Source organism: Oncorhynchus keta, unplaced genomic scaffold, assembly GCF_023373465.1.
Source record: "Oncorhynchus keta strain PuntledgeMale-10-30-2019 unplaced genomic scaffold, Oket_V2 Un_scaffold_3992_pilon_pilon, whole genome shotgun sequence".
Lineage (NCBI taxonomy): Eukaryota > Metazoa > Chordata > Actinopteri > Salmoniformes > Salmonidae > Oncorhynchus > Oncorhynchus keta.
Window position 1 is genome coordinate 178,041 of NW_026290930.1, and position 26,122 is coordinate 204,162.

The 26,122-nt window shown below is 47.1% G+C and overlaps 1 protein-coding gene across 1 annotated transcript in view; it reads right to left on the reverse strand.

Moving 5' to 3' along the window:
* Window positions 1-25,566, reverse strand: part of LOC127928793 (inactive carboxypeptidase-like protein X2) — a 165,307-nt gene extending 139,741 nt beyond the window's left edge. Inside the window, exons 1-2 of the mRNA XM_052516145.1 lie at window positions 25,110-25,566; window positions 9,756-9,857 (exon numbers count right to left, since the gene is read on the reverse strand). Coding sequence (XP_052372105.1) covers window positions 9,756-9,857; window positions 25,110-25,449 — 442 coding nt within the window. The 5' untranslated portion in view covers window positions 25,450-25,566. The remainder of the gene's footprint in view (window positions 1-9,755; window positions 9,858-25,109) is intronic.
* Between the last annotated feature and the right edge of the window lie 556 nt (window positions 25,567-26,122).

The window sequence follows — 26,122 nt, forward strand, 5'->3', positions numbered from 1 at the left end:
AGGTCACCTCAGTCTCTATGCCAGACATGCCAGTGTTGTGTTCCCATGTTAAAACCATCCTGGGATCCAACGGGTCACCTCAGTCTCTCTGTCAGACATGCCAGTGTTGTGTTCCCCATGTTACAACATGTTAAAACCATCCTGGGATCCAACAGGTCACCTCAGTCTCTCTGCCAGACATGCCAGTGTTGTGTTCCCATGTTTAAACTATCCTGGGATCCAACGGGTCACCTCAGTCTCTCTGCCAGACATGCCAGTGTTGTGTTCCCATGTTTAAACCATCCTGGGATCCAACGGGTCACCTCAGTCTCTATGCCAGACATGCCAGTGTTGTGTTCCCATGTTAAAACCATCCTGGGATCCAACGGGTCACCTCAGTCTCTCTGTCAGACATGCCAGTGTTGTGTTCCCCATGTTACAACATGTTAAAACCATCCTGGGATCCAACAGGTCACCTCAGTCTCTCTGCCAGACATGCCAGTGTTGTGTTCCCCATGTTACAACATGTTAAAACCATCCTGGGATCCAACAGGTCACCTCAGTCTCTCTGCCAGACATGCCAGTGTTGTGTTCCCCATGTTAAAACCATCCTGGGATACAACAGGTCACCTCAGTCTCTATGCCAGACATGCCAGTGTTGTGTTCCCATGTTAAAACCATCCTGGGATACAACAGGTCACCTCAGTCTCTATGCCAGACATGCCAGTGTTCAGTCTGTCTGCCAGACATGCCAGTGTTGTGTTCCCCATGTTACAACATGTTAAAACCATCCTGGGATACAACAGGTCACCTCAGTCTCTCTGCCAGACATGCCAGTGTTGTGTTCCCCATGTTACAACATGTTAAAACCATCCTGGGATCCAACGGGTCACCTCAGTCTCTCTGCCAGACATGCCAGTGTTGTGTTTCCCATGTTAAAACCATCCTGGGATACAACAGGTCACCTCAGTCTCTATGCCAGACATGCCAGTGTTGTGTTCCCATGTTAAACCATCCTGGGATACAACAGGTCACCTCAGTCTCTCTGTCATGCCAGTGTTGTGTTCCCCATGTTACAACATGTTTAAACCATCCTGGGCCAGACATGCCAGTGTTGTGTTCCCCATGTTACAACATGTTAAAACCATCCTGGGATCCAACGGGTCACCTCAGTCTCTCTGCCAGACATGCCAGTGTTGTGTTCCCATGTTAAAACCATCCTGGGATCCAACGATCACCTCAGTCTCTCTGCCAGACATACCAGTGTTGTGTTCCCCATGTTTAAACCATCCTGGGATCCAACAGGTCACCTCAGTCTCTCTGTCAGACATGCCAGTGTTGTGTTCCCCATGTTACAACATGTTAAAACCATCCTGGGATCCAACGGGTCACCTCAGTCTCTCTGCCAGACATGCCAGTGTTGTGTTCCCCATGTTACAACATGTTTAAACCATCCTGGGATCCAACAGGTCACCTCAGTCTCTCTGCCAGACATACCAGTGTTGTGTTCCCCATGTTAAAACCATCCTGGGATCCAACAGGTCACCTCAGTCTCTCTGTCAGACATGCCAGTGTTGTGTTCCCCATGTTACAACATGTTAAAACCATCCTGGGATCCAACAGGTCACCTCAGTCTCTCTGCCAGACATGCCAGTGTTGTGTTCCCCATGTTACAACATGTTAAAACCATCCTGGGATCCAACGGGTCACCTCAGTCTCTCTGCCAGACATGCCAGTGTTGTGTTCCCCATGTTACAACATGTTAAAACCATCCTGGGATACAACAGGTCACCTCAGTCTCTCTGCCAGACATGCCAGTGTTGTGTTCCCCATGTTACAACATGTTAAAACCATCCTGGGATCCAACAGGTCACCTCAGTCTCTCTGCCAGACATGCCAGTGTTGTGTTCCCCATGTTACAACATGTTAAAACCATCCTGGGATCCAACAGGTCACCTCAGTCTCTCTGCCAGACATGCCAGTGTTGTGTTCCCCATGTTACAACATGTTTAAACCATCCTGGGATCCAACAGGTCACCTCAGTCTCTCTGTCAGACATGCCAGTGTTGTGTTCCCCATGTTACAACATGTTAAAACCATCCTGGGATCCAACAGGTCACCTCAGTCTCTCTGCCAGACATGCCAGTGTTGTGTTCCCCATGTTACAACATGTTAAAACCATCCTGGGATCCAACAGGTCACCTCAGTCTCTCTGCCAGACATGCCAGTGTTGTGTTCCCCATGTTAAAACCATCCTGGGATCCAACGGGTCACCTCAGTCTCTCTGCCAGACATGCCAGTGTTGTGTTCCCCATGTTACAACATGTTAAAACCATCCTGGGATCCAACGGGTCACCTCAGTCTCTCTGCCAGACATGCCAGTGTTGTGTTCCCCATGTTACAACATGTTTAAACCATCCTGGGATCCAACGGGTCACCTCAGTCTCTCTGCCAGACATGCCAGTGTTGTGTTCCCCATGTTCCAACATGTTTAAACCATCCTGGGATCCAACGGGTCACCTCAGTCTCTCTGCCAGACATGCCAGTGTTGTGTTCCCATGTTAAAACCATCCTGGGATCCAACGATCACCTCAGTCTCTCTGCCAGACATGCCAGTGTTGTGTTCCCCATGTTGTTTTAAACCATCCTGGGATCCAACAGGTCACCTCAGTCTCTCTGCCAGACATGCCAGTGTTGTGTTCCCCATGTTAAAACCATCCTGGGATCCAACAGGTCACCTCAGTCTCTCTGCCAGACATGCCAGTGTTGTGTTCCCCATGTTAAAACCATCCTGGGATCCAACAGGTCACCTCAGTCTCTCTGCCAGACATGCCAGTGTTGTGTTCCCCATGTTACAACATGTTAAAACCATCCTGGGATCCAACGGGTCACCTCAGTCTCTCTGCCAGACATGCCAGTGTTGTGTTCCCCATGTTACAACATGTTAAAACCATCCTGGGATCCAACGGGTCACCTCAGTCTCTCTGCCAGACATGCCAGTGTTGTGTTCCCCATGTTACAACATGTTAAAACCATCCTGGGATCCAACAGGTCACCTCAGTCTCTCTGCCAGACATGCCAGTGTTGTGTTCCCCATGTTACAACATGTTAAAACCATCCTGGGATCCAACGGGTCACCTCAGTCTCTCTGCCAGACATGCCAGTGTTGTGTTCCCCATGTTACAACATGTTAAAACCATCCTGGGATCCAACAGGTCACCTCAGTCTCTCTGCCAGACATGCCAGTGTTGTGTTCCCCATGTTCCAACATGTTTAAACCATCCTGGGATCCAACGGGTCACCTCAGTCTCTCTGCCAGACATGCCAGTGTTGTGTTCCCCATGTTACAACATGTTAAAACCATCCTGGGATCCAACGGGTCACCTCAGTCTCTCTGCCAGACATGCCAGTGTTGTTTTCCCATGTTCCAACATGATTAAACCATCCTGGGATCCAACAGGTCACCTCAGTCTCTCTGCCAGACATGCCAGTGTTGTGTTCCCATGTTCCAACATGATTTAAACCATCCTGGGATCCAACAGGTCACCTCAGTCTCTCTGCCAGACATGCCAGTGTTGTGTTCCCCATGTTCCAACATGTTAAAACCATCCTGGGATCCAAGGGTCACCTCAGTCTCTCTGCCAGACATGCCAGTGTTGTGTTCCCCATGTTACAACATGTTAAAACCATCCTGGGATCCAACGGGTCACCTCAGTCTCTCTGCCAGACATGCCAGTGTTGTGTTCCCCATGTTCCAACATGTTAAAACCATCCTGGGATCCAACAGGTCACCTCAGTCTCTCTGCCAGACATGCCAGTGTTGTGTTCCCATGTTAAAACCATCCTGGGATCCAACGGGTCACCTCAGTCTCTCTGCCAGACATGCCAGTGTTGTGTTCCCCATGTTCCAACATGTTAAAACCATCCTGGGATCCAACAGGTCACCTCTGTCTCTCTGCCAGACATGCCAGTGTTGTGTTCCCCATGTTAAAACCATCCTGGGATCCAACAGGTCACCTCAGTCTCTCTGTCAGACATGCCAGTGTTGTGTTCCCCATGTTACAACATGTTAAAACCATCCTGGGATCCAACAGGTCACCTCAGTCTCTCTGCCAGACATGCCAGTGTTGTGTTCCCATGTTCCAACATGATTAAACCATCCTGGGATCCAACGGGTCACCTCAGTCTCTCTGCCAGACATGCCAGTGTTGTGTTCCCCATGTTAAAACCATCCTGGGATCCAACAGGTCACCTCAGTCTCTCTGCCAGACATGCCAGTGTTGTGTTCCCCATGTTAAAACCATCCTGGGATACAACAGGTCACCTCAGTCTCTCTGTCAGACATGCCAGTGTTGTGTTCCCATGTTAAAACCATCCTGGGATACAACAGGTCACCTCAGTCTCTCTGCCAGACATGCCAGTGTTGTGTTCCCATGTTAAAACCATCCTGGGATACAACAGGTCACCTCAGTCTCTCTGTCAGACATGCCAGTGTTGTGTTCCCATGTTAAAACCATCCTGGGATACAACAGGTCACCTCAGTCTCTCTGCCAGACATGCCAGTGTTGTGTTCCCATGTTAAAACCATCCTGGGCCAGGTCACCTCAGTCTCTCTGCCAGACATGCCAGTGTTGTGTTCCCCATGTTCCAACATGTTAAAACCATCCTGGGATCCAACGGGTCACCTCAGTCTCTCTGCCAGACATGCCAGTGTTGTGTTCCCATGTTACAACAAAACCATCCTGGGATCCAACGGGTCACCTCAGTCTCTCTGCCAGACATGCCAGTGTTGTGTTCCCCATGTTAAAACATGTTAAAACCATCCTGGGATCCAATGGGTCACCTCAGTCTCTCTGTCAGACATTCCAGTGTTGTGTTCCCCATGTTTAAACCATCCTGGGATCCAATGGGTCACCTCAGTCTCTCTGCCAGACATGCCAGTGTTGTGTTCCCCATGTTACAACATGTTTAAACCATCCTGGGATCCAACGGGTCACCTCAGTCTCTCTGCCAGACATGCCAGTGTTGTGTTCCCCATGTTACAACATGTTTAAACCATCCTGGGATCCAACGGGTCACCTCAGTCTCTCTGCCAGACATGCCAGTGTTGTGTTCCCCATGTTACAACATGTTTAAACCATCCTGGGATCCAACGGGTCACCTCAGTCTCTCTGCCAGACATGCCAGTGTTGTGTTCCCCATGTTACAACATGATTAAACCATCCTGGGATCCAACGGGTCACCTCAGTCTCTCTGCCAGACATGCCAGTGTTGTGTTCCCATGTTCCAACATGTTTAAACCATCCTGGGATCCAACGGGTCACCTCAGTCTCTCTGCCAGACATGCCAGTGTTGTTTTCCCATGTTCCTACATGATTAAACCATCCTGGGATCCAACGATCACCTCAGTGTCGTGATAAGACTATCATTAATGTGATAACGGCTATTTTTACAAATCAATGAACTATATTTAATTATACATAAACACACACAGTATAGGTTGAATGGATTACTAACATAATGCAATGAAAATTCCCCAGTGGACTAACCCGATATGACGGCTTGTTACAACAATGAAAAGTCCCTAGTGGACTAACCCGTTATGACGGCTTGTTACACAATGAAAAGTCCCTAGTGGACTAACCCGACATGACGGCTTGTTACACAATGAAAAGTCCCTAGTGGACTAACCCGATATGACGGCTTGTTAAACAATGTTAAACAATGAAAAGTCCCTAGTGGACTAACCCGATATGACGGCTTGTTACACAATGAAAAGTCCCTAGTGGACTAACCCGATATGACGGCTTGTTACACAATGAAAAGTACCTAGTGGACTAACCCGAAATGACGGCTTGTTACACAATGAAAAGTCCCTAGTGGACTAACCCGATATGACGGCTTGTTACACAATGAAAAGTCCCTAGTGGACTAACCCGACATGACGGCTTGTTACACAATGAAAAGTCCCTAGTGGACTAACCCGATATGACGGCTTGTTAAACAATGTTAAACAATGAAAAGTCCCTAGTGGACTAACCCGATATGACGGCTTGTTACACAATGAAAAGTCCCTAGTGGACTAACCCGATATGACGGCTTGTTACACAATGAAAAGTCCCTAGTGGACTAACCCGAAATGACGGCTTGTTACACAATGAAAAGTCCCTAGTGGACTAACCCGATATGATGGCTTCTTACACAATGAAAAGTCCCTAGTGGACTAACCCGATATGATGACGGCTTGTTACACAATGAAAAGTCCCTAGTGGACTAACCCCGATATGACGGCTTGTTACACAATGAAAAGTCCCTAGTGGACTAACCCGATATGGCAGCTTGTTACACAATGAAAAGTCCCTAGTGGACTAACCCGATATGACGGCTTGTTACACAATGAAAAGTCCCTAGTGGACTAACCCGATATGACGAGCTTGTTACACAATGAAAAGTCCCTAGTGGACTAACCCGATATGACGGCTTGTTACACAATGAAAAGTCCCTAGTGGACTAACCCGATATGACGGCTTGTTACACAATGAAAAGTCCCTGGTGGACTAACCCGATATGACGGCTTGTTACACAATGAAAAGTCCCTAGTGGACTAACCCGATATGACGGCTTGTTAAACAATGAAAAGTCCCTGGTGGACTAACCCGATATGACGGCTTGTTACACAATGAAAGGGGTGGGGAAAGAAAGAGCGGGAGAGACAGAGAGTGGGCTTTTTTTTGTCTGTTCAAACAAGTTCCAACAGCTTAAAACCATTCTGGGATCCAATGGTCACCTCACAACCCTAATTCTCCCTTTAAAGTTGAAATGTTAACCATTCTACTTGTCTTGGACTATTTCTCTGTTTCTTCTTCCGGGAGAGTTAGTAAACCTTGACCCTGGTGTTAAACAGCAACCATCTTGAAAGCAACAGGGTAATACCCACTTAATGTCTTTGAAACAAAAAGCCCAGATTAAGAAATAACATGATGCTCATTGATTAAATGGCAAAATGAAACGGTGGGAAGACGGTTCCGTCGGTATGCTGCTGCACCACATATGAATCAACATGATGGATGACTGGAGTCATATGAATCAACATGATACATGACTGGAGTCATATGAATCAACATGATGGATGACTGGAGTCATATGAATCAACATGATAGATGACTGGAGTCATATGAATCAACATGATAGATGACTGGAGTCATATGAATCAACATGATAGATGACTGGAGTCATATGAATCAACATAATACATGACTGGAGTCATATGAATCAACATGATAGATGACTGGAGTCATATGAATCAACATAATAGATGACTGGAGTCATATGAATCAACATGATAGATGACTGGAGTCATATGAATCAACATGATAGATGACTGGAGTCATATGAATCAACATGATACATGACTGGAGTCATATGAATCAACATAATAGATGACTGGAGTCATATGAATCAACATGATAGATGACTGGAGTCATATGAATCAACATGATAGATGACTGGAGTCATATGAATCAACATAATAGATGACTGGAGTCATATGAATCAACATGATAGATGACTGGAGTCATATGAATCAACATAATAGATGACTGGAGTCATATGAATCAACATGATACATGACTGGAGTCATGTGAATCAACATGATAGATGACTGGAGTCATATGAATCAACATAATAGATGACTGGAGTCATATGAATCAACATGATAGATGACTGGAGTCATATGAATCAACATGATACATGACTGGAGTCATATGAATCAACATAATACATGACTGGAGTCATATGAATCAACATGATACATGAATGGAGTCATATGAATCAACATAATACATGACTGGAGTCATATGAATCAACATAATACATGACTGGAGTCATTGTGTGGTCATTGCGGCTTGGAGCAGAGTAGTGAGATAGATGCTCCACTGGACCACAGACTATTGGACTTGGTTCTGGGACTCGGAGCAGCATTTGCCTGGTCCAAACATATTGGCAAGACAACACAAACAGACCTGGGACCAGGTTGGCAAGACAACACAAACAGATCTGGGACCAGGTTGGCAAGACAACACAAACATATCTGGGACCATATTGGCAAGACAACACAAACAGACCTGGGACCAGGTTGGCAAGACAACACAAACAGATCTGGGACCAGGTTGGCAAGACAACACAAACATATCTGGGACCATGTTGGCAAGGCAACACAAACAGATCTGGCACCATGTTGGCACGACAACACAAACAGATCTGGGACCAGATTGGCAAGGCAACATAAACACATGTATACACATACACACACACAGATCTGGGACCAGATTGGCAAGGCAACATGAACACATGTATACACATACACACACACAGATCTGGGACCAGATTGGCAAGGCAACATAAACACACGTATACACATACACACACACAGATCTGGGATCAGGCTCCAATCATCTTGGCTCCTGTTGGACTATTAGGAAGTGATCCATAACAACTAGGACCTGATCCATAGCAACCAGGACATGATCCATAGCAACCAGGAAATGATCCATAGCAACCAGGACATGATCCATAGCAACCAGGAAATGATCCATAGCAACCAGGACATGATCCATAACAACCCAGGACATGATCCATAGCAACCAGGAAATGATCCATAGCAACCAGGACATGATCCATAACAACCCGGACATGACCCATAGCAACCAGGACATAATCCATAACGAGCAGGACATGATCCATAGCGACCAGCACATGATCCATAACAACCAGGACATGATCCATAACAACCAGGACATGATCCATAACAACCAGGACGTGATCCATAGCAACCAGGACATGATCCATAACAACCGGGACGTGATCCATAGCAACCAAACACAATATTTAATCTGCTAAGAGGACAGCCGTCCATGTGACTTCGTCCCAAATGGCACCCTATTCCTTATATAGTGCACTACTGTTGACCACGGTCCAAAGGGCCCTGGTCCCCACAGTGCCCTGGTAAAAAGTAGTGCACTACTGTTGACCACGGTCCAAAGGGCTCTGGTCCCCACAGTGCCCTGGTAAAAAGTAGTGCACTACTGTTGACCACGGTCCAAAGGGCTCTGGTCCCCACAGTGCCCTGGTAAAAAGTAGTGCACTACTGTTGACCACGGTCCAAAGGGCCTGGTCCCCACAGTGCCCTGGTAAAAAGTAGTGCACTACTGTTGACCACGGTCCAAAGGGCTCTGGTCCCCACAGTGCCCTGGTAAAAAGTAGTGCACTACTGTTGACCACGGTCCAAAGGGCCCTGGTCCCCACAGTGCCCTGGTAAAAAGTAGTGCACTAACAGGAAATAGGGTGCCATTTGGATCTCATCCTGGGACTTTTCCTTTCAAGCATCGTCTTTCCTGCCAGGGTTTCTCCTCAGAGGGAAAATAAAATCAGCTTTTTGAATTCAGTCAACTGGAGAAGGATAGTTAGAGACACGCTGTGTGTGTGTGTGTGTGTGTGTGTGTGTGTGTGTGTGTGTGTCTGTGTCTGTGTCTGTGTCTGTGTCTGTATCTGTCAGTCTGTGTGTGTGTGTGTGTGTGTGTGTGTGTGTGTGTGTGTGTGTGTGTGTGTGTGTGTGTGTGTGTGTGTGTGTGTGTGTGTGTGTGTGTGTGTGTGTGTGTGTGTGTGTGTGTGCGTGCGTGCGTGCGTGCGTGCGTGCGTGCGTGCGTGCGTGCGTGCGTGCGTGCGTGCGTGTGTGTGTGCGTGTGTGTGTGTGTGTTGGTATATCCTTCATGAATCACCCTCTTTTGCTGACTTGTAGTGGCCCTCTGCCTCGTTGATGCTGTTGGGAGTTTTCAACGTTCCCTTTCTGTTCTTCTCATCCTTCTTGTTTCCATTCTTCACTGAGGAGAGAAAAACAAAACATGAATTACAAACTGGATATCCTCACTCAAAAACTAGATTTAAACTGGATATCCTCACTCAAAAACTAGATTTAAACTGGATATCCTCACTCAAAAACTAGATTTAAACTGGATATCCTCACTCAAAAACTAGATTTAAACTGGATATCCTCACTCAAAAACTAGATTTAAACTGGATATCCTCACTCAAAAACTAGATTTAAACTGGATATCCTCACTCAAAAACTAGATTTAAACTGGATATCCTCACTCAAAAACTAGATTTAAACTGGATATCCTCACTCAAAAAATAGATTTAAACTGGATATCCTCACTCAAAAACTAGATTTAAACAGGATATCCTCACTCAAAAACTAGATTTAAACTGGATATCCTCACTCAAAAACTAGATTTAAACTGGATATCCTCACTCAAAAACTAGATTTAAACTGGATATCCTCACTCAAAAACTAGATTTAAACTGGATATCCTCACTCAAAAACTAGATTTAAACTGGATATCCTCACTCAAAAACTAGATTTAAACTGGATATCCTCACTCAAAAACTAGATTTAAACTGGATATCCTCACTCAAAAACTAGATTTAAACAGGATATCCTCACTCAAAAGTTAGATTTACACTGGATATCCTCACTCAAAAGCTAGATTTAAACTGGATATCCTCACTCAAAAGCTAGATTTAAACTGGATATCCTCACTCAAAAGGTAGATTTAAACTGGATATCCTCACTCAAAAACTAGATTTACACAGGATATCCTCACTCAAAAACTAGATTTAACCTGGATATCCTCACTCAAAAACTAGATTTAAACTGGATATCCTTACTCAAAAACTAGATTTAAACTGGATATCCTCACTCAAAAGTTAGATTTACACTGGATATCCTCACTCAAAAGCTAGATTTAAACTGGATATCCTCACTCAAAAGCTCGATTTACACAGAATATCCTCACTCAAAAGTTAGATTTAAACTGGATATCCTCACTCACAAGTTAGATTTAAACTGGATATCCTCACTCAAAAACTAGATTTAAACTGGATATCCTCACTCAAAAACTAGATTTACACAGGATATCCTCACTCAAAAGCTAGATTTACACAGGATATCCTCACTCAAAAACTAGATTTACACAGGATATCCTCACTCAAAAGCTGGATTTACACAGGATATCCTCACTCAAAATTTAGATTTAAACTGGATATCCTCACTCAAGAACTAGATTTAAACTGGATATCCTCACTCAAAAACTAGATTTACACAGGATATCCTCACTCAAAAACTAGATTTACACAGGATATCCTCACTCAAAAGATAGATTTACACAGGATAACCTCACTCAAAAGCTAGATTTACACAGGATATCCTCACTCAAAAGTTAGATTTAAACTGACTGGATATCCTCACTCAAAAGATAGATTTAAACTGGATATCCTCACTCAAAAACTAGATTTAAACTGGATATCCTCACCTCAAAAACGAGATTTAAACTGGATATCCTCACCTCAAAAACTAGATTTAAACTGGATATCCTCACTCAAAAGATAGATTCAAACAGGATATCCTAAATTTCTTTCACAGATCTTCAAGTTCATTGGCCAACTTCTGAGTGAGAGGAGATGTTCTAGTAATGCTGTATTATCTGAGGACAGTCACACAATTTCAACTGACTAAAAGCCGGTGTGTGTGTGTCTGTGTGTCTGTGTGTCTGTGTGTGTGTGTGTGTGTGTGTGTGTGTGTGTGTGTGTGTGTGTGTGTGTGTGTGTGTGTGTGTGTGTGTGTGTGTGTGTGTGTGTGTGTGTGAGATAAAAATACAAATCTGTCTGAAAGCTTAAAAGGTTAAAAGCTCTTATCTCGCTCTCATATCAACACAGGACAGGTTAAAAGCTCTTATCCCACTCTCATATCAACAAAGGACAGGTTAAAAGCTCTTATCCCACTCTCATATCAACATAGGACAGGTTAAAGCTCTTATCCCGCTCTCATATCAACAAAGGACAGGTTAAAAGCTCTTATCCCACTCTCATATCAACAAAGGACAGGTTAAAATCTCTTATCCCACTCTCATATCAACACAGGACAGGTTAAAAGCTCTTATCCCGCTCTCATATCAACATAGGACAGGTTAAAAGCTCTTATCCCGCTCTCATATCAACACAGGACAGGTTAAAAGCTCTTATCCCGCTCTCATATCAACATAGGACAGGTTAAAAGCTCTTATCCCGCTCTCATATCAACACAGGACAGGTTAAAAGCTCTTATCCCACTCTCATATCAACACAGGACAGGTTAAAAGCTCTTATCCCGCTCTCATATCAACATAGGACAGGTTAAAAGCTCTTATCCCGCTCTCATATCAACATAGGACAGGTTAAAAGCTCTTATCCCACTCTCATATCAACATAGGACAGGTTAAAAGCTCTTATCCCACTCTCATATCAACATAGGACAGGTTAAAAGCTCTTATCCCACTCTCATATCAACATAGGACAGGTTAAAAGCTCTTATCCCACTCTCATATCAACATAGGACAGGTTAAAAGCTCTTATCCCACTCTCATATCAACATAGGACAGGTTAAAAGCTCTTATCCCACTCTCATATCAACATAGGACAGGTTAAAAGCTCTTATCCCGCTCTCATATCAACATAGGACAGGTTAAAAGCTCTTATCCCACTCTCATATCAACATAGGACAGGTTAAAAGCTCTTATCCCACTCTCATATCAACATAGGACAGGTTAAAAGCTCTTATCCCGCTCTCATATCAACATAGGACAGGTTAAAAGCTCTTATCCCACTCTCATATCAACATAGGACAGGTTAAAAGCTCTTATCCCACTCTCATATCAACAAAGGACAGGTTAAAATCTCTTATCCCACTCTCATATCAACACAGGACAGGTTAAAAGCTCTTATCCCGCTCTCATATCAACACAGGACAGGTTAAAAGCTCTTATCCCACTCTCATATCAACACAGGACAGGTTAAAAGCTCTTATCCCACTCTCATATCAACACAGGACAGGTTAAAAGCTCTTATCCCGCTCTCATATCAACATAGGACAGGTTAAAAGCTCTTATCCCGCTCTCATATCAACATAGGACAGGTAAAAAGCTCTTATCCCACTCTCATATCAACACAGGACAGGTTAAAAGCTCTTATCCCACTCTCATATCAACACAGGACAGGTTAAAAGCTCTTATCCCACTCTCATATCAACATAGGACAGGTTAAAAGCTCTTATCCCACTCTCATATCAACATAGGACAGGTTAAAAGCTCTTATCCCGCTCTCATATCAACATAGGACAGGTTAAAAGCTCTTATCCCTCTCTCATATCAACATAGGACAGGTTAAAAGCTCTTATCCCACTCTCATATCAACATAGGACAGGTTAAAGCTCTTATCCCACTCTCATATCAACATAGGACAGGTTAAAAGCTCTTATCCCGCTCTCATATCAACACAGGACAGGTTAAAAGCTCTTATCCCACTCTCATATCAACATAGGACAGGTTAAAGCTCTTATCCCACTCTCATATCAATACAGGACAGGTTAAAAGCTCTTATCCCACTCTCATATCAACATAGGACAGAACAAACAATGGAAAGCATTACTGTAATAATGTACTTAGTGTGTACTGTACTTAGTGTGTACTGTACTGTACTTAGTGGAATGCCCAGTACTTAGTAAAACACAGTGTGTATTGTATGTATATTGGAATGCCCAGTACTTAGTTAAACACAGTGTGTACTGCATGTACAATGCCCAGTACTTAGTTAAACACAGTGTGTACTGTATGTATATTGGAATGCCCAGTACTTTGTTAAACACAGTGTGTACTGTATTTATAATACCCAGTACTTAGTTAAACACAGTGTGTACTGTATGCATAATGCCCAGTACTTAGTTAAACACAGTGTGTACTGTATGTATATTGGAATGCGCAGTACTTAGAAAAACACAGTGTGTACTGTATGTATATTGTAATGCCCAGTACTTAGTAAAACACAGTGTGTACTGTATGTATATTGGAATGCCCAGTACTTAGTAAAACACAGTGTGTACTGTATGTATATTGGAATGCCCAGTACTTAGTAAAACACAGTGTGTACTGTATGTATAAATGCCCAGTACTTAGAAAAACACAGTGTGTACTGTATGTATATTGGAATGCCCAGTACTTAGTAAAACACAGTGTGTACTGTATGTATATTGGAATGCCCAGTACTTAGTAAAACACAGTGTGTACTGTATGTATATTGGAATGCCCAGTACTTAGTAAAACACAGTGTGTACTGTATGTATATTGGAATGCCCAGTACTTAGTAAAACACAGTGTGTACTGTATGTATATTGGAATGCCCAGTACTTAGTAAAACACAGTGTGTACTGTATGTATATTGGAATGCCCAGTACTTAGTAAAACACAGTGTGTACTGTATGTATTTTGGAATATCCAGTACTTAGTAAAACACAGTATGTAATGTATGTATTTTGGAATGCACAGTACTTAGTACAACACAGTGTGTACTGTATGCATAATGCCCAGTACTTAGTAAAACACAGTGTGTACTGTATGTATATTGGAATGCCCAGTACTTAGTAAAACACAGTGTGTACTGTATGTATATTGAAATGCCCAGTACTTAGAAAAACACAGTGTGTACTGTATGTATAATGCCCAGTACTTAGTAATACACAGTGTGTACTGTATGTATGTATAATGCCCCGTACTTAGTAAAACACAGTGTGTACTGTATGTATATTGGAATGCCCAGTACTTAGTTAAACACAGTGTGTACTGTATGTATATTGGAATGCCCAGTACTTAGTTAAACACAGTGTGCACTGTATGCATAATGCCCAGTACTTAGAAAAACACAGTGTGTACAGTATGTGTGTATATCGGAATGGCCACATACTGCACACTGCCCAACCCCAGACTACCCCTGCCGAGGCAGGATAGGTACCGACCCCAGCCCCAGTCTAACCCTGCCGAGGCAGGACAAGTACCTACCCCCAGTCTACCCCTGCCGAGGCAGGACAGGTACCTACCCCAGTCTACCCCTGCCGAGGCAGGACAGGGCCATACCCAGCCCCAGTCTACCCCTTCCGAGGCAGGACAGGTACACACCCCAACCCCTGTCTAACCCTGCCGTGGCAGGACAGGTACCTACCCCAACCCCAGTCTAACCCTGCCGTTGCAAGACAGGTACCGACCCCAACTCCAATCTGTCCCTGCCAAGGCAGGACAGGTACACACCCCAACCCCAGTCTACCCCTGCCGAGGCAGGACAGGGACATACCCCAGTCCCAGTCTACCCCTGCCGAGGCAAGACTGGTACCTACCCCAACCCCAGTCTAACCCTGCCGAGGCAGGACAGGTACCTACCCCAACCCCAGTCTAACCCTGCCGAGGCAGGACAGGTACCTACCCCAACACCAGTCTACCCCTGCCGAGGCAGGACAGATACCTACCCCAACACCAGTCTGCCCCAGCCGAGGCAGGACAGGTACACACCCAGCACCATTCTAACCCTGTCGAGGCAGGACAGGTACCTACCCCAGCCCCAGTCTACCCCTGCCGAGGCAGGACAGGTACCTATCCCAACCCTAGTCTACCCCTGCCGAGGCAGGACAGGTACCTACCCGAACCCTAGTCTTACCCTGCCGATGCAGGACAGGTACCTACCCCAACCTCAGTCGAACAATGCCGTGGCAGGACAGGTACCTACCCGAACCCTAGTCTTACCCTGCCATTGCAGGACAGGTACCTACCCCAACCCTAGTCTAACCCTGCCGAGGCAGGACAGGTACCCACGCCAGCGCCAGTCTACCCCTGCCGAGGCAGGACAGGGACATACCCCAGTCCCAGTCTACCCCTACCGAGGCAGGACAGGTACCTACCCCAACCCCAGTCTAACCCTGCCGTGGCATGACAGGTACACACCCCAACCCCAGTCTAACCCTGCCGTGGCAGGACAGGTACCTACGCCAACCCCAGTCTAACCCTGCCGTGGCAGGACAGGTACACACCCCAACCCCTGTCTAACCCTGCCGTGGCAGGACAGGTACCTACCCCAACCCCAGTCTAACCCTGCCGTTGCAGGACAGGTACCTACCCCAACCCCATTCTAACCCTGCCGTGGCAGGACAGGTACACACCCCAACCCCTGTCTAACCCTGACGAGGCAGGACAGGTACCTACCCCAACCCCTGTCTAACCCTGCCGAGGCAGGACAGGTACACACCCCAACCCCAGTCTAACCCTGCTGAGGCAGGACAGGTACACACCCCAACCCCAGTCTAACCCTGCCGTGGCAGGACAGGTACACACCCCAACCCCAGTCTAACCCTGCCGAGGCAGGACAGGTACCTACCCCAACCCCAGTCTAACCCTGCCGTGGCAGGACAGGTACACACCCCAACCCCAGTCTAACCCTGCCGAGGCAGGACAGGTACCACCCCAACCCCAGTCTAACCCCGCCACCACCCCAACCCCAGTCTAACCCTGCCGTGGCAGGACAGGTACACACCCCAACCCCAGTCTAACCCTGCCGAGGCAGGACAGGTACCTACCCCAACCCCAGTCTAACCCTGCCGTGGCAGGACAGGTACACCCCAACCCCTAACCCTGCCGACGCAGGACAGGTACCTACCCCAACCCCACTAACCCTGCCGTGGCAGGACAGGTACACACCCCAACCCCTGTCTAACCCTGCCGAGGCAGGACAGGTACCACCCCCCCAGTCTAACCCTGTAGTGGCAGGACAGGTACACACCCCAACCCCTGTCTAACCCTGCCGAGGCAGGACAGGTACCTACCCCCCCAGTCTAACCCTGTAGTGGCAGGACAGGTACCACCCCAACCCCTGTCTAACCCTGCCGTGGCAGGACAGGTACCTACGCCAACCCCAGTCTAACCCTGCCGTGGCAGGACAGGTACACACCCCAACCCCAGTCTAACCCTGCCGTGGCAGGACAGGTACACACCCCAACCCCAGTCTAACCCTGCCGTGGCAGGACAGGTACCCACCCCAACCCCAGTCTAACCCTGCCGTGGCAGGACAGGTACACACCCCAACCCCAGTCTAACCCTGCCGTGGCAGGACAGGTACACACCCCAACCCCAGTCTAACCCTGCCGTGGCAGGACAGGTACACACCCCAACCCCATTCTAAACCTGCCGTGGCAGGACAGGTACACACCCCAACCCCAGTCTAACCCTGCCGTGGCAGGACAGGTACACACCCCACCCCAGTCTAACCCTGCCGTGGCAGGACAGGTACACACCCCAACCCCAGTCTAACCCTGCCGTGGCACACCCCAGCCCCAGTCTAACCCTGCCGTGGCAGGACAGGTACACACCCCAACCCCAGTCTAACCCTGCCGTGGCAGGACAGGTACCTACCCCAGCCCCAGTCTAACCCTGCCGTGGCAGGACAGGTACACACCCCAGCCCCTGTCTAACCCTGCCGTGGCAGGACAGGTACCTACCCCAGCCCCAGTCTAACCCTGCCGTGGCAGGACAGGTACCTACCTCAGCCCCAGTCTAACCCTGCCGTGGCAGGACAGGTACCTACCCCAGCCCCAGTCTAACCCTGCCGTGGCAGGACAGGTACCTACCTCAGCCCCAGTCTAACCCTGCCGTGGCAGGACAGGTACCTACCCCAGCCCCAGTCTAACCCTGCCGTGGCACGTGTGAGGATTCCTGAACAGTTGAGTCATTGCAGGCACAGCTGCTCCCAATTACCAGCCAATAGCAGGCCATGCCACTGCAGCACACTACCTACACCATGTGTGTCTGACTATACGAATGTTCCTCTCCCTCTCATCCTATCACACGGCTGGATTTACACCTACCCTCTATGGCTGAACCAATCACTGAGCTGCTACTGAACGTGGTCTGTGATGCCGTAAGGTAAAGATTTTAGCCAGAACACTAGAGATGTAATATACTGGTGTGTGTGTGTGTGTGTGTGTGTGTGTGTGTGTGTGTGTGTGTGTGTGTGTGTGTGTGTGTGTGTGTGTGTGTGTGTGTGTGCGTGCGTGTGTGTGTGTGTGTGTCTGTGTGTGTCTGTGTGTGTGTGTGTGCGTAGGGAACAGGAGTCCCCTCCTCCTAATTCCAACCCTTTCCTCCCTGGAGGTTAATACCTCTCCTGTAATAGGGGCCACGTAGCCCTCCGAACGCCACACAGAGGCTGAGTACCAAATCACCCTATTCCCTATCAGGGTTAAGGGTTCCTAGTCAAAAGTAGTGCACTATGTAGGGAACAGCGTTCGGGGACGTTACCTTTAAAAATCACTTGTGATGTTACTTATTATATTAGGTTACTTCCATTAAAAGTAACTTATTATATTATGTTACTTCCATTAAAAGTAACTTATATATAATAATTAATAATTAGGTTACTTTTATCCAAAGCACTTACAAAGTGCATACATTATATTATATTACTACCCTGGCGTTAGCGCCATGCTCTACCAATTAAAAGTAACTTATTATATTAGGTTACTTCCATTAAAAGTAACTTATTATATTAGGTTACTTCCATTAAAAGTAACTTATTATATTAGGTTACTTCCATTAAAAGTAACTTCTTATTATATTAGGTTACTTCCATTAAAAGTAACTTATTATATTAGGTTACTTCCATTAAAAGTAACTTATTATATTATGTTACTACCATTAAAAGTAACTTAATACATTACGATTTTACTTCAATTAAAAGTAACTTATATTATGTTACTACCATTAAAAGTAACTTATTATATTATGTTACTACCATTAAAAGTAACTTATTATATTATGTTACTACCATTAAAAGTAACTTAATACATTACGATTTTACTTCAATTAAAAGTAACTTATTATATTATTTTACTACCATTAAAAGTAACTTATTATATTATTTTACTTCCATGAAATGTAACTTAATACATTACGATTTTACTTCCATTAAAAGTAACTTATTATATTAGGTTACTTCCATTAAAAGTAACTTATTATATTAGGTTACTACCATTAAAAGTAACTTATTATATTAGGTTACTTACTTCCATTAAAAGTAACTTATTATATTATGTTACTACCATTAAAAGTAACTTATTATATTAGGTTACTTCCATTAAAAGTAACTTATTTATTATATTATGTTACTACCATTAAAAGTAACTTATTATATTATGTTACTACCATTAAAAGTAACTTAATACATTACGATTTTACTTCATTAAAAGTAACTTATTATATTAGGTTACTTCCATTAAAAGTAACTTATTATATTATGTTACTACCATTAAAAGTAACTTATTATATTAGGTTACTTCCATTAAAAGTAACTTATTATATTAGGTTACTTCCATTAAAAGTAACTTATTATATTATGTTACTACCATTAAAAGTAACTTATTATATTATGTTACTACCATTAAAAGTAACTTATTATATTAGGTTACTTCCATTTACTTACGATTTTACTAATGAAAAGTAACTTATTATATTAGATATTTTACTTCCATTAAAAGTAACTTATTATATTAGGTTACTACCATTAAAAGTAATGTTACTATTATATTATTTTTACTACCATTAAAAGTAACTTATTATATTAGGTTACTTCCATTAAAAGTAACTTATTACTTAATGTTGAAAGTAACTTATTACTTTTGCGTTACCAAAACCCATTTTGAAGATGCCTTTATGTCATGGTCATTCGTCTGCTACTTCCTTTTAACACTAGAAAAGCCGGCTATCGACAACCCCATTGGCTCCTAAGCCAATGACACGTCTTCTGGAATTCATCATTCTAAACAGTCTAAATAAACACCTTTCATATAGCTCTATGCCTACCGCTAAAAAAATATATATATAATTTGGTTGTGTTTATGAAGGTCTTTGGCAACGTTAAGAAGATGTATTTCATACAACACAATATAATTTTATATATTTTATAAGTTTTATGGCTCTATGTATAAACGGGGGAAAACACTAAAAAATGTCACAATTCAAGTGTTGAAATCCGTGAATTAACAAAGATCACAAAGATAATTCCCTATTCATTTGTTAAAGGTTTTAAGGGTGCATTTTGGGACTAAAATACTAAAGACTAAAGATTAACCTGCTGTCTCTCATCTACAGTATCTGTGGAGGGATGGAGGGTGGAGGGATGGAGGGATGGAGGGGTAGAAGGATGGATGAAGGGATGGAGGATAGAGGGATGGAGGGGTGGAGGGGTAGAGGGATGGATGAAGGGATGGAGGGATAGAGGGATGGAGGGGTGGAGGGTGGAGGGATGGAGGGATGGAGGGGCAGAGGGATGGAGGGATGGAGGGATAGAGGGATGGAGGGATGGAGGGTAGAGGGATGGAGGGATGAAGGGATGGAGGGATAGAGGGATGGAGGGATGGAGGGGTAGAGGGATGGAGGGATGGAGGGATGAAGGGATGGAGGGATGGAGGGATGGAGGGGTGGAGGGGTGGAGGGGCAGAGGGATGGAGGGATAGAGGAATGGAGGGGTGGAGGGATGGATGAAGGGATGGAGGGATGAAGGGGTGGAGGGATGGAGGGATGGAGGGACGGAGGGGTGGAGGGATGGAGGGATGGATGGATGAAGGGATGGAGGGATAGAGGGATGGAGGGATGGAGGGGCGGAGGGATGGAGGGATGAAGGGATGGAGGGATAGAGGGATGGAGGGATGAAGGGGTAGAGATGGAGGGATAGAGGAATGGAGGGGTGGAGGGATGATGAAGGGATGGAGGGATGAAGGGGTGGAGGGATGAAAGGGACGGAGGGGTGGAGGGATGGAGGGATGGATGGATGAAGGGATGGAGGGGAGGGATGGACAGGGATGGAGGGATGGAGGGATGGAGGGATGGGGATGGAGGGATGGATGAAGGGATGGAGGGATGAAGGGGTGGAGGGATGGGGAGGGATGGAGGGGTGGAGGGATAGAGGGAGGGAGGGGTGGGAGGGATAGAGGGATGGAGGGGTGGAGGGATAGAGGGAGGGATGAGGGTGGAGGGATGGAGGGATGGAGGGATGAAGGGATGGAGGGACAGAGGGGGATGGAGGGATGGATGAAGGGATGGAGGGATGAGGGGTGGAGGGATGGAGGGGTGAGGGATGGAGGGGTGGAGGGATGGATGAAGGGATGGAGGGATGAAGGGGTGGAGGGATGGAGGGGCGGAGGGACGGAGGGGTGGAGGGATGGAGGGGTGGAGGGGTGGAGGGATGGAGGGATGGATGGATGAAGGGATGGAGGGATAGAGGGATGGAGGGGTGGAGGGATGGAGGGATGGAGGGGAGGGATGGAGGGATGGAGGGATGAAGGGATGGAGGGATGAAGGGATGGAGGGATAGAGGGATGGAGGGATGGAGGGGTGGAGGGATGGAGGGATGGAGGAATGGGAGGGGTGGAGGGATGAAGGGATGGAGGGATGAAGGGGTGGAGGGATGGAGGGCGGAGGGACGGAGGGGTGGAGGGATGGAGGGATGGATGGATGAAGGGATGGAGGGATAGAGGGATGGAGGGATGGAGGGGCGGAGGGATGGAGGGATGGAGGGATGGAGGGATGGATGGGTGGAGGGATGGATGAAGGGATGAAGGGGTGGAGGGATGGAGGGGTGGAGGGATGGAGGGGTGGATGGATAGAGGGATGGAGGGGTGGAGGGATAGAGGGATGGAGGGGTGGAGGGATAGAGGGATGGAGGGGTGGAGGGATAGAGGGATGGAGGGGCGGGAGGGGTGGAGGGATGGAGGGATGGATGGATGAAGGGATGGAGGGATAGAGGGATGGAGGGGGCGGAGGGATGGATGAAGGGATGGAGGGATGAAGGGGTGGAGGGATGGAGGGGCGGAGGGATGGAGGGTGGAGGGATGGATGAAGGGATGGAGGGATGAAGGGGTTTCCGGAGGGGAGGGGTGGAGGGATGGAGGGGCGGAGGGGTGGAGGGATGGAGGGATGGATGGATGAAGGGATGGAGGGATAGAGGGATGGAGGGGTAGAGGGATGGAGGGATGATGGATGAAGGAATGGAGGGATGGAGGGGCGGAGGGGTGGAGGGATAGAGGGATGAGGGATGGATGAAGGGATGGAGGGATGAGGGATGGATGGATGGAGGGATGGACATCCGATTAAGACGGAGGGGTGGAGTGTGGAGGGATGGAGGGATGGAGGGATGGATGGATGGATGGATGAAGGGATGGAGGGATGGAGGGATGGAGGGATAGAAGGATGGAGGGATGGAGGGATGGAGGGATGGAGGGATAGAAGGATGGAGGGATGGAGGGATGGAGGGATGGAGGGATGGAGGGATGGAGGGATGGAGGGATGGAGGGATGAAGGGATGGAGGGATGGAGGGATGAAGGGGTGGAGGGATGGAGGGATGGAGGGATGAAGGGGTGGAGGATGGAGGGATGGAGGGATGGAGGGATGGAGGGATAGGGGATGGAGGGATGAAGGGATGGAGGGATGAAGGGATGGATGGAGGGATGAAGGGGTGGAGGATGAAGGGATGGAGGGATGAAGGGGTGGAGGGATAGAGGGATAGGAAGGATGGAGGGGTGGAGGGATGGAGGGATGGAGGGTTGCAGGGTGGAGGGATGGAGGGATGGAGGGACGGAGGGATAGAAGAGGAGTGAGGGGCTCCTCTAGTAATCCTCCCTAAAGACATAATTATATGTATTTGTCTCTCTCTGGTCATCACAGATTCATTTAGATGTGGATGATGTTCCCTGAATCTCTGTCCTCAAATCTTCTAGGTTCCCATGTCTGTGTGCCTCAACTTTTACATTCATCACACTATGGTTTATCTTTATATTCTGACCAGGGTCCGTACTACGAGGGAATAGGGTGGCGTTTGGGAGGTTTCCTATGAATGTCTGGTTCACATTACTTATCTTGACCTCATCAGAACAATAACATCCGATTATCAGCAACCGACTCACAATGTTAATCCCTAATAATACACCTTCTGGTGTCCTACCTACTAACATTTGAGTGAAAATATGTTTCTAGGCAAAATATGTTTCTAGGCAAAATATGTTTCTAGGCAAAATATGTTTCTAGGCAGAATATGTTTCTAGGCAAAATATGTTTCTAGGCAACATATGAATATTTCTAGGCAACATGTTTCTAGGCAACATATGTTTCTAGGCAAAATATGTTTCTAGGCAACATATGTTTTCTAGGCAGAAACTGGCTGTAAAAAAAACGATACAACCGTCTAATTAAAGACTTTGTGTCGTTTCAAAGATCTGTCTTTTGATTGGCTGAGAATTTGGATGGTAACATTTTGGGAAGACTCTTTTAGCCAATCAAAATACCACAAAAACTACCACGTTGTTTGAAATGAATCACCAGAAGCAGAGAGACACGTTGGCGCCAAGGGCATTAGAAGACTATAATAACGTTTGGTCTCACTGACTTTGCCAGCCTGGTGTTTGTCACGTAATCGTACAGCCGCTCTCTACACACATATAGATGAGGGTCATTAATCAAACCGCTCCTCAGACACAGTAGTAGATCCACAGTGGGGTTTTTTAAAAGCTCTGTTAACATTGTACTACAGTGTTTATAGGATGGCCTTCATCTGCACCAACACAACCTCTTCAGAACGGGGACCTAATAATGTTTTTCACAGCTACGGAGCTTTGGGATTGACTTTCAACAAAATAAACCTGCTGCTCTTTGTAGGTCAGAGGTCAGACATGGGCACCCTGGGTAGTAACAGGACACTCTGCTAGGTCAGAGGTCAGACATGGGCACCCTGGGTAGTAACAGGACACTCTGCTAGGTCAGAGGTCAGACATGGGCACCCTGGGTAGTAACAGGACACTCTGCTAGGTCAGAGGTCAGACATGTGGCACCCTGGGTCACCCTGGGTAACAGGACACTCTGCTAGGTCAGAGGTCAGACATGGGCACCCTGGGTAGTAACAGGACACTCTGCTAGGTCAGAGGTCAGACATGGGCACCCTGGGTAGTAACAGGACACTCTGCTAGGTAAGAGGTCAGACACGGGCACCCTGGGTAGTAACAGGACACTCTGCTAGGTCAGAGGTCAGACATGGGCACCCTGGGTAGTAACAGGACACTCTGCTAGGTCAGAGGTCAGACATGGTCATCCTGGGTAGTAATAGGACACTGCTAGGTCAGAGGTCAGACATGGTCACCCTGGGTAGTAACAGGACACTGCTAGGTCAGAGGTCAGACACGGGCACCCTGAGTAGTAACAGGACACTATGCTAGGTCAGAGGTCAGACACGGGCACCCTGGGTAGTAACAGGACACTCTGCTAGGTCAGAGGTCAGACATGGTCACCCTGGGTAGTAACAGGACACTCTGCTAGGTCAGAGGTCAGACACGGGCACCCTGGGTAGTAACAGGACACTCTGCTAGGTCAGAGGTCAGACATGGTCATCCTGGGTAGTAACAGCACACTCTGCTAGGTCAGAGGTCAGACATGGTCATCCTGGGTAGTAACAGCACACTCTGCTAGGTCAGAGGTCAGACATGGTCATCCTGGGTAGTAACAGCACACTCTGCTAGGTCAGAGGTCAGACATGGTCATCCTGGGTAGTAACAGCACACTCTGGTAGGTCAGAGGTCAGACACGGGCACCCTAGGTAGTAACAGGACACTCTGCTAGGTCAGAGGTCAGACATGGTCATCCTGGGTAGTAACAGCACACTCTGGTAGGTCAGAGGTCAGACACGGGCACCCTGGGTAGTAACAGGACACTCTGCTAGGTCAGAGGTCAGACATGGTCACCCTGGGTAGTAACAGGACACTCTGCTAGGTCAGAGGTCAAACACGGGCACCCTGGGTAGTAACAGGAGACTCTGCTAGGTCAGAGGTCAGACATGGTCACCCTGGGTAGTAACAGGAGACTCTGCTAGGTCAGAGGTCAGAGGTCAGACACGGGCACCCTGGGTAGTAATAGGACACTCTGCTAGGTCAGAGGTCAGACATGTGGGCACCCTGGGTAGTAACAGGATACTCTGCTAGGTCAGAGGTCAGACACGGGCACCCTGGGTAGTAACAGGAGGAGGGTTTACAAGTGTGTGTGTGTGTGTGTGTGTGTGTGTGTGTGTGTGTGTGTGTGTGTGTGTGTGTGTGTGTGTGTGTGTGTGTGTGTGTGTGTGTGTGTGTGTGTGTGTGTGTGTGTGTGTGTGTGTGTGTGTGTGTGTGTGTGTGTGTGTGTGTGTACAGTCACAGTACCTGACTTCGTTTCAGTGACCCTGGTCTTGTCTGTTTGTCTGACGTTATCTGCCTTGCCGGTCGCCTTCTGGGTGGAGGGGCGTTTGTTCCTGTTGGTTGTCTCCTTCTGGCTGGGGGGACGTTTGATCCTGTCGGTCCCTCGGGCCCCTTCGAAGGGGGGAACGGGTGGTACCATCTCCTCCTCAGGTGCCGCGTGGTGGTAGTGGTCCCTGGTGAGTAACTCCTGCATGTAGTAATCCTCGTCCTCAGCAGGAGCAGCGGAGCCGTGACTCACATCCAGGTCCAGGAGCAGTAAGAGTAGCCCCAGGACGGAGAGGCGGTTAGGACGCTGGCCCATCATGGTGGCCTGTCTCTGGGGAGGTATCACCAGCTCGATGTCCTGCTGGTTGGTTCTAGCCGGTCCTGAGGTTCTGAGGTCTCCAGAGGAGTCTTCGTCTGCAGGGCTGCTTCAACTAAAGCTATCCCTCCTCTCCCTCAGTCTCTCCTCAGTCCCTCCCCGTCTCTCCCTCAGTCTCTCCCTCAGTCTCTCCCTCCGTCTCTCCCTCCGTCTCTCTCTCCTACTCCGGAACAGACAGAGGCACAGACGGGGAAGTTCACTAAGTTCCCAGAGCGCTCCAAGTTACTGACGACAGCAGCGGAACCCGGGGTTCCCTGGGAGTCTCTCTCTCTGCCAGGAGTAAAATATAAGGAGTCAGGGTGAAATACTCAGAGAGAGAGAGAGAGAGAAAGCAGAAGAGTTCCAGAAGGAAGGAAAGAGAGACAGGGTGTGAGGGATTTTACTCCTTAGAAGTTGGCAGGTGGCTCCTCATATCCTCCGGAGGGAAAAAGAAAAATAGGAGGGATTTTAGTTGTTTTCTTTAACCCTTTGGGTTTGAGAGAGTCAGTCGAAGTCAGACGGTTGAGGAGCAGTTCGACGGTGGTTTAGTCCAGTTGTGAGATGAGATGAGCAGCACTGCACACACTGACAGGATCTCTGCTTTCATCCAGATCCTCCCACTCCCTTCTGGTTTGGC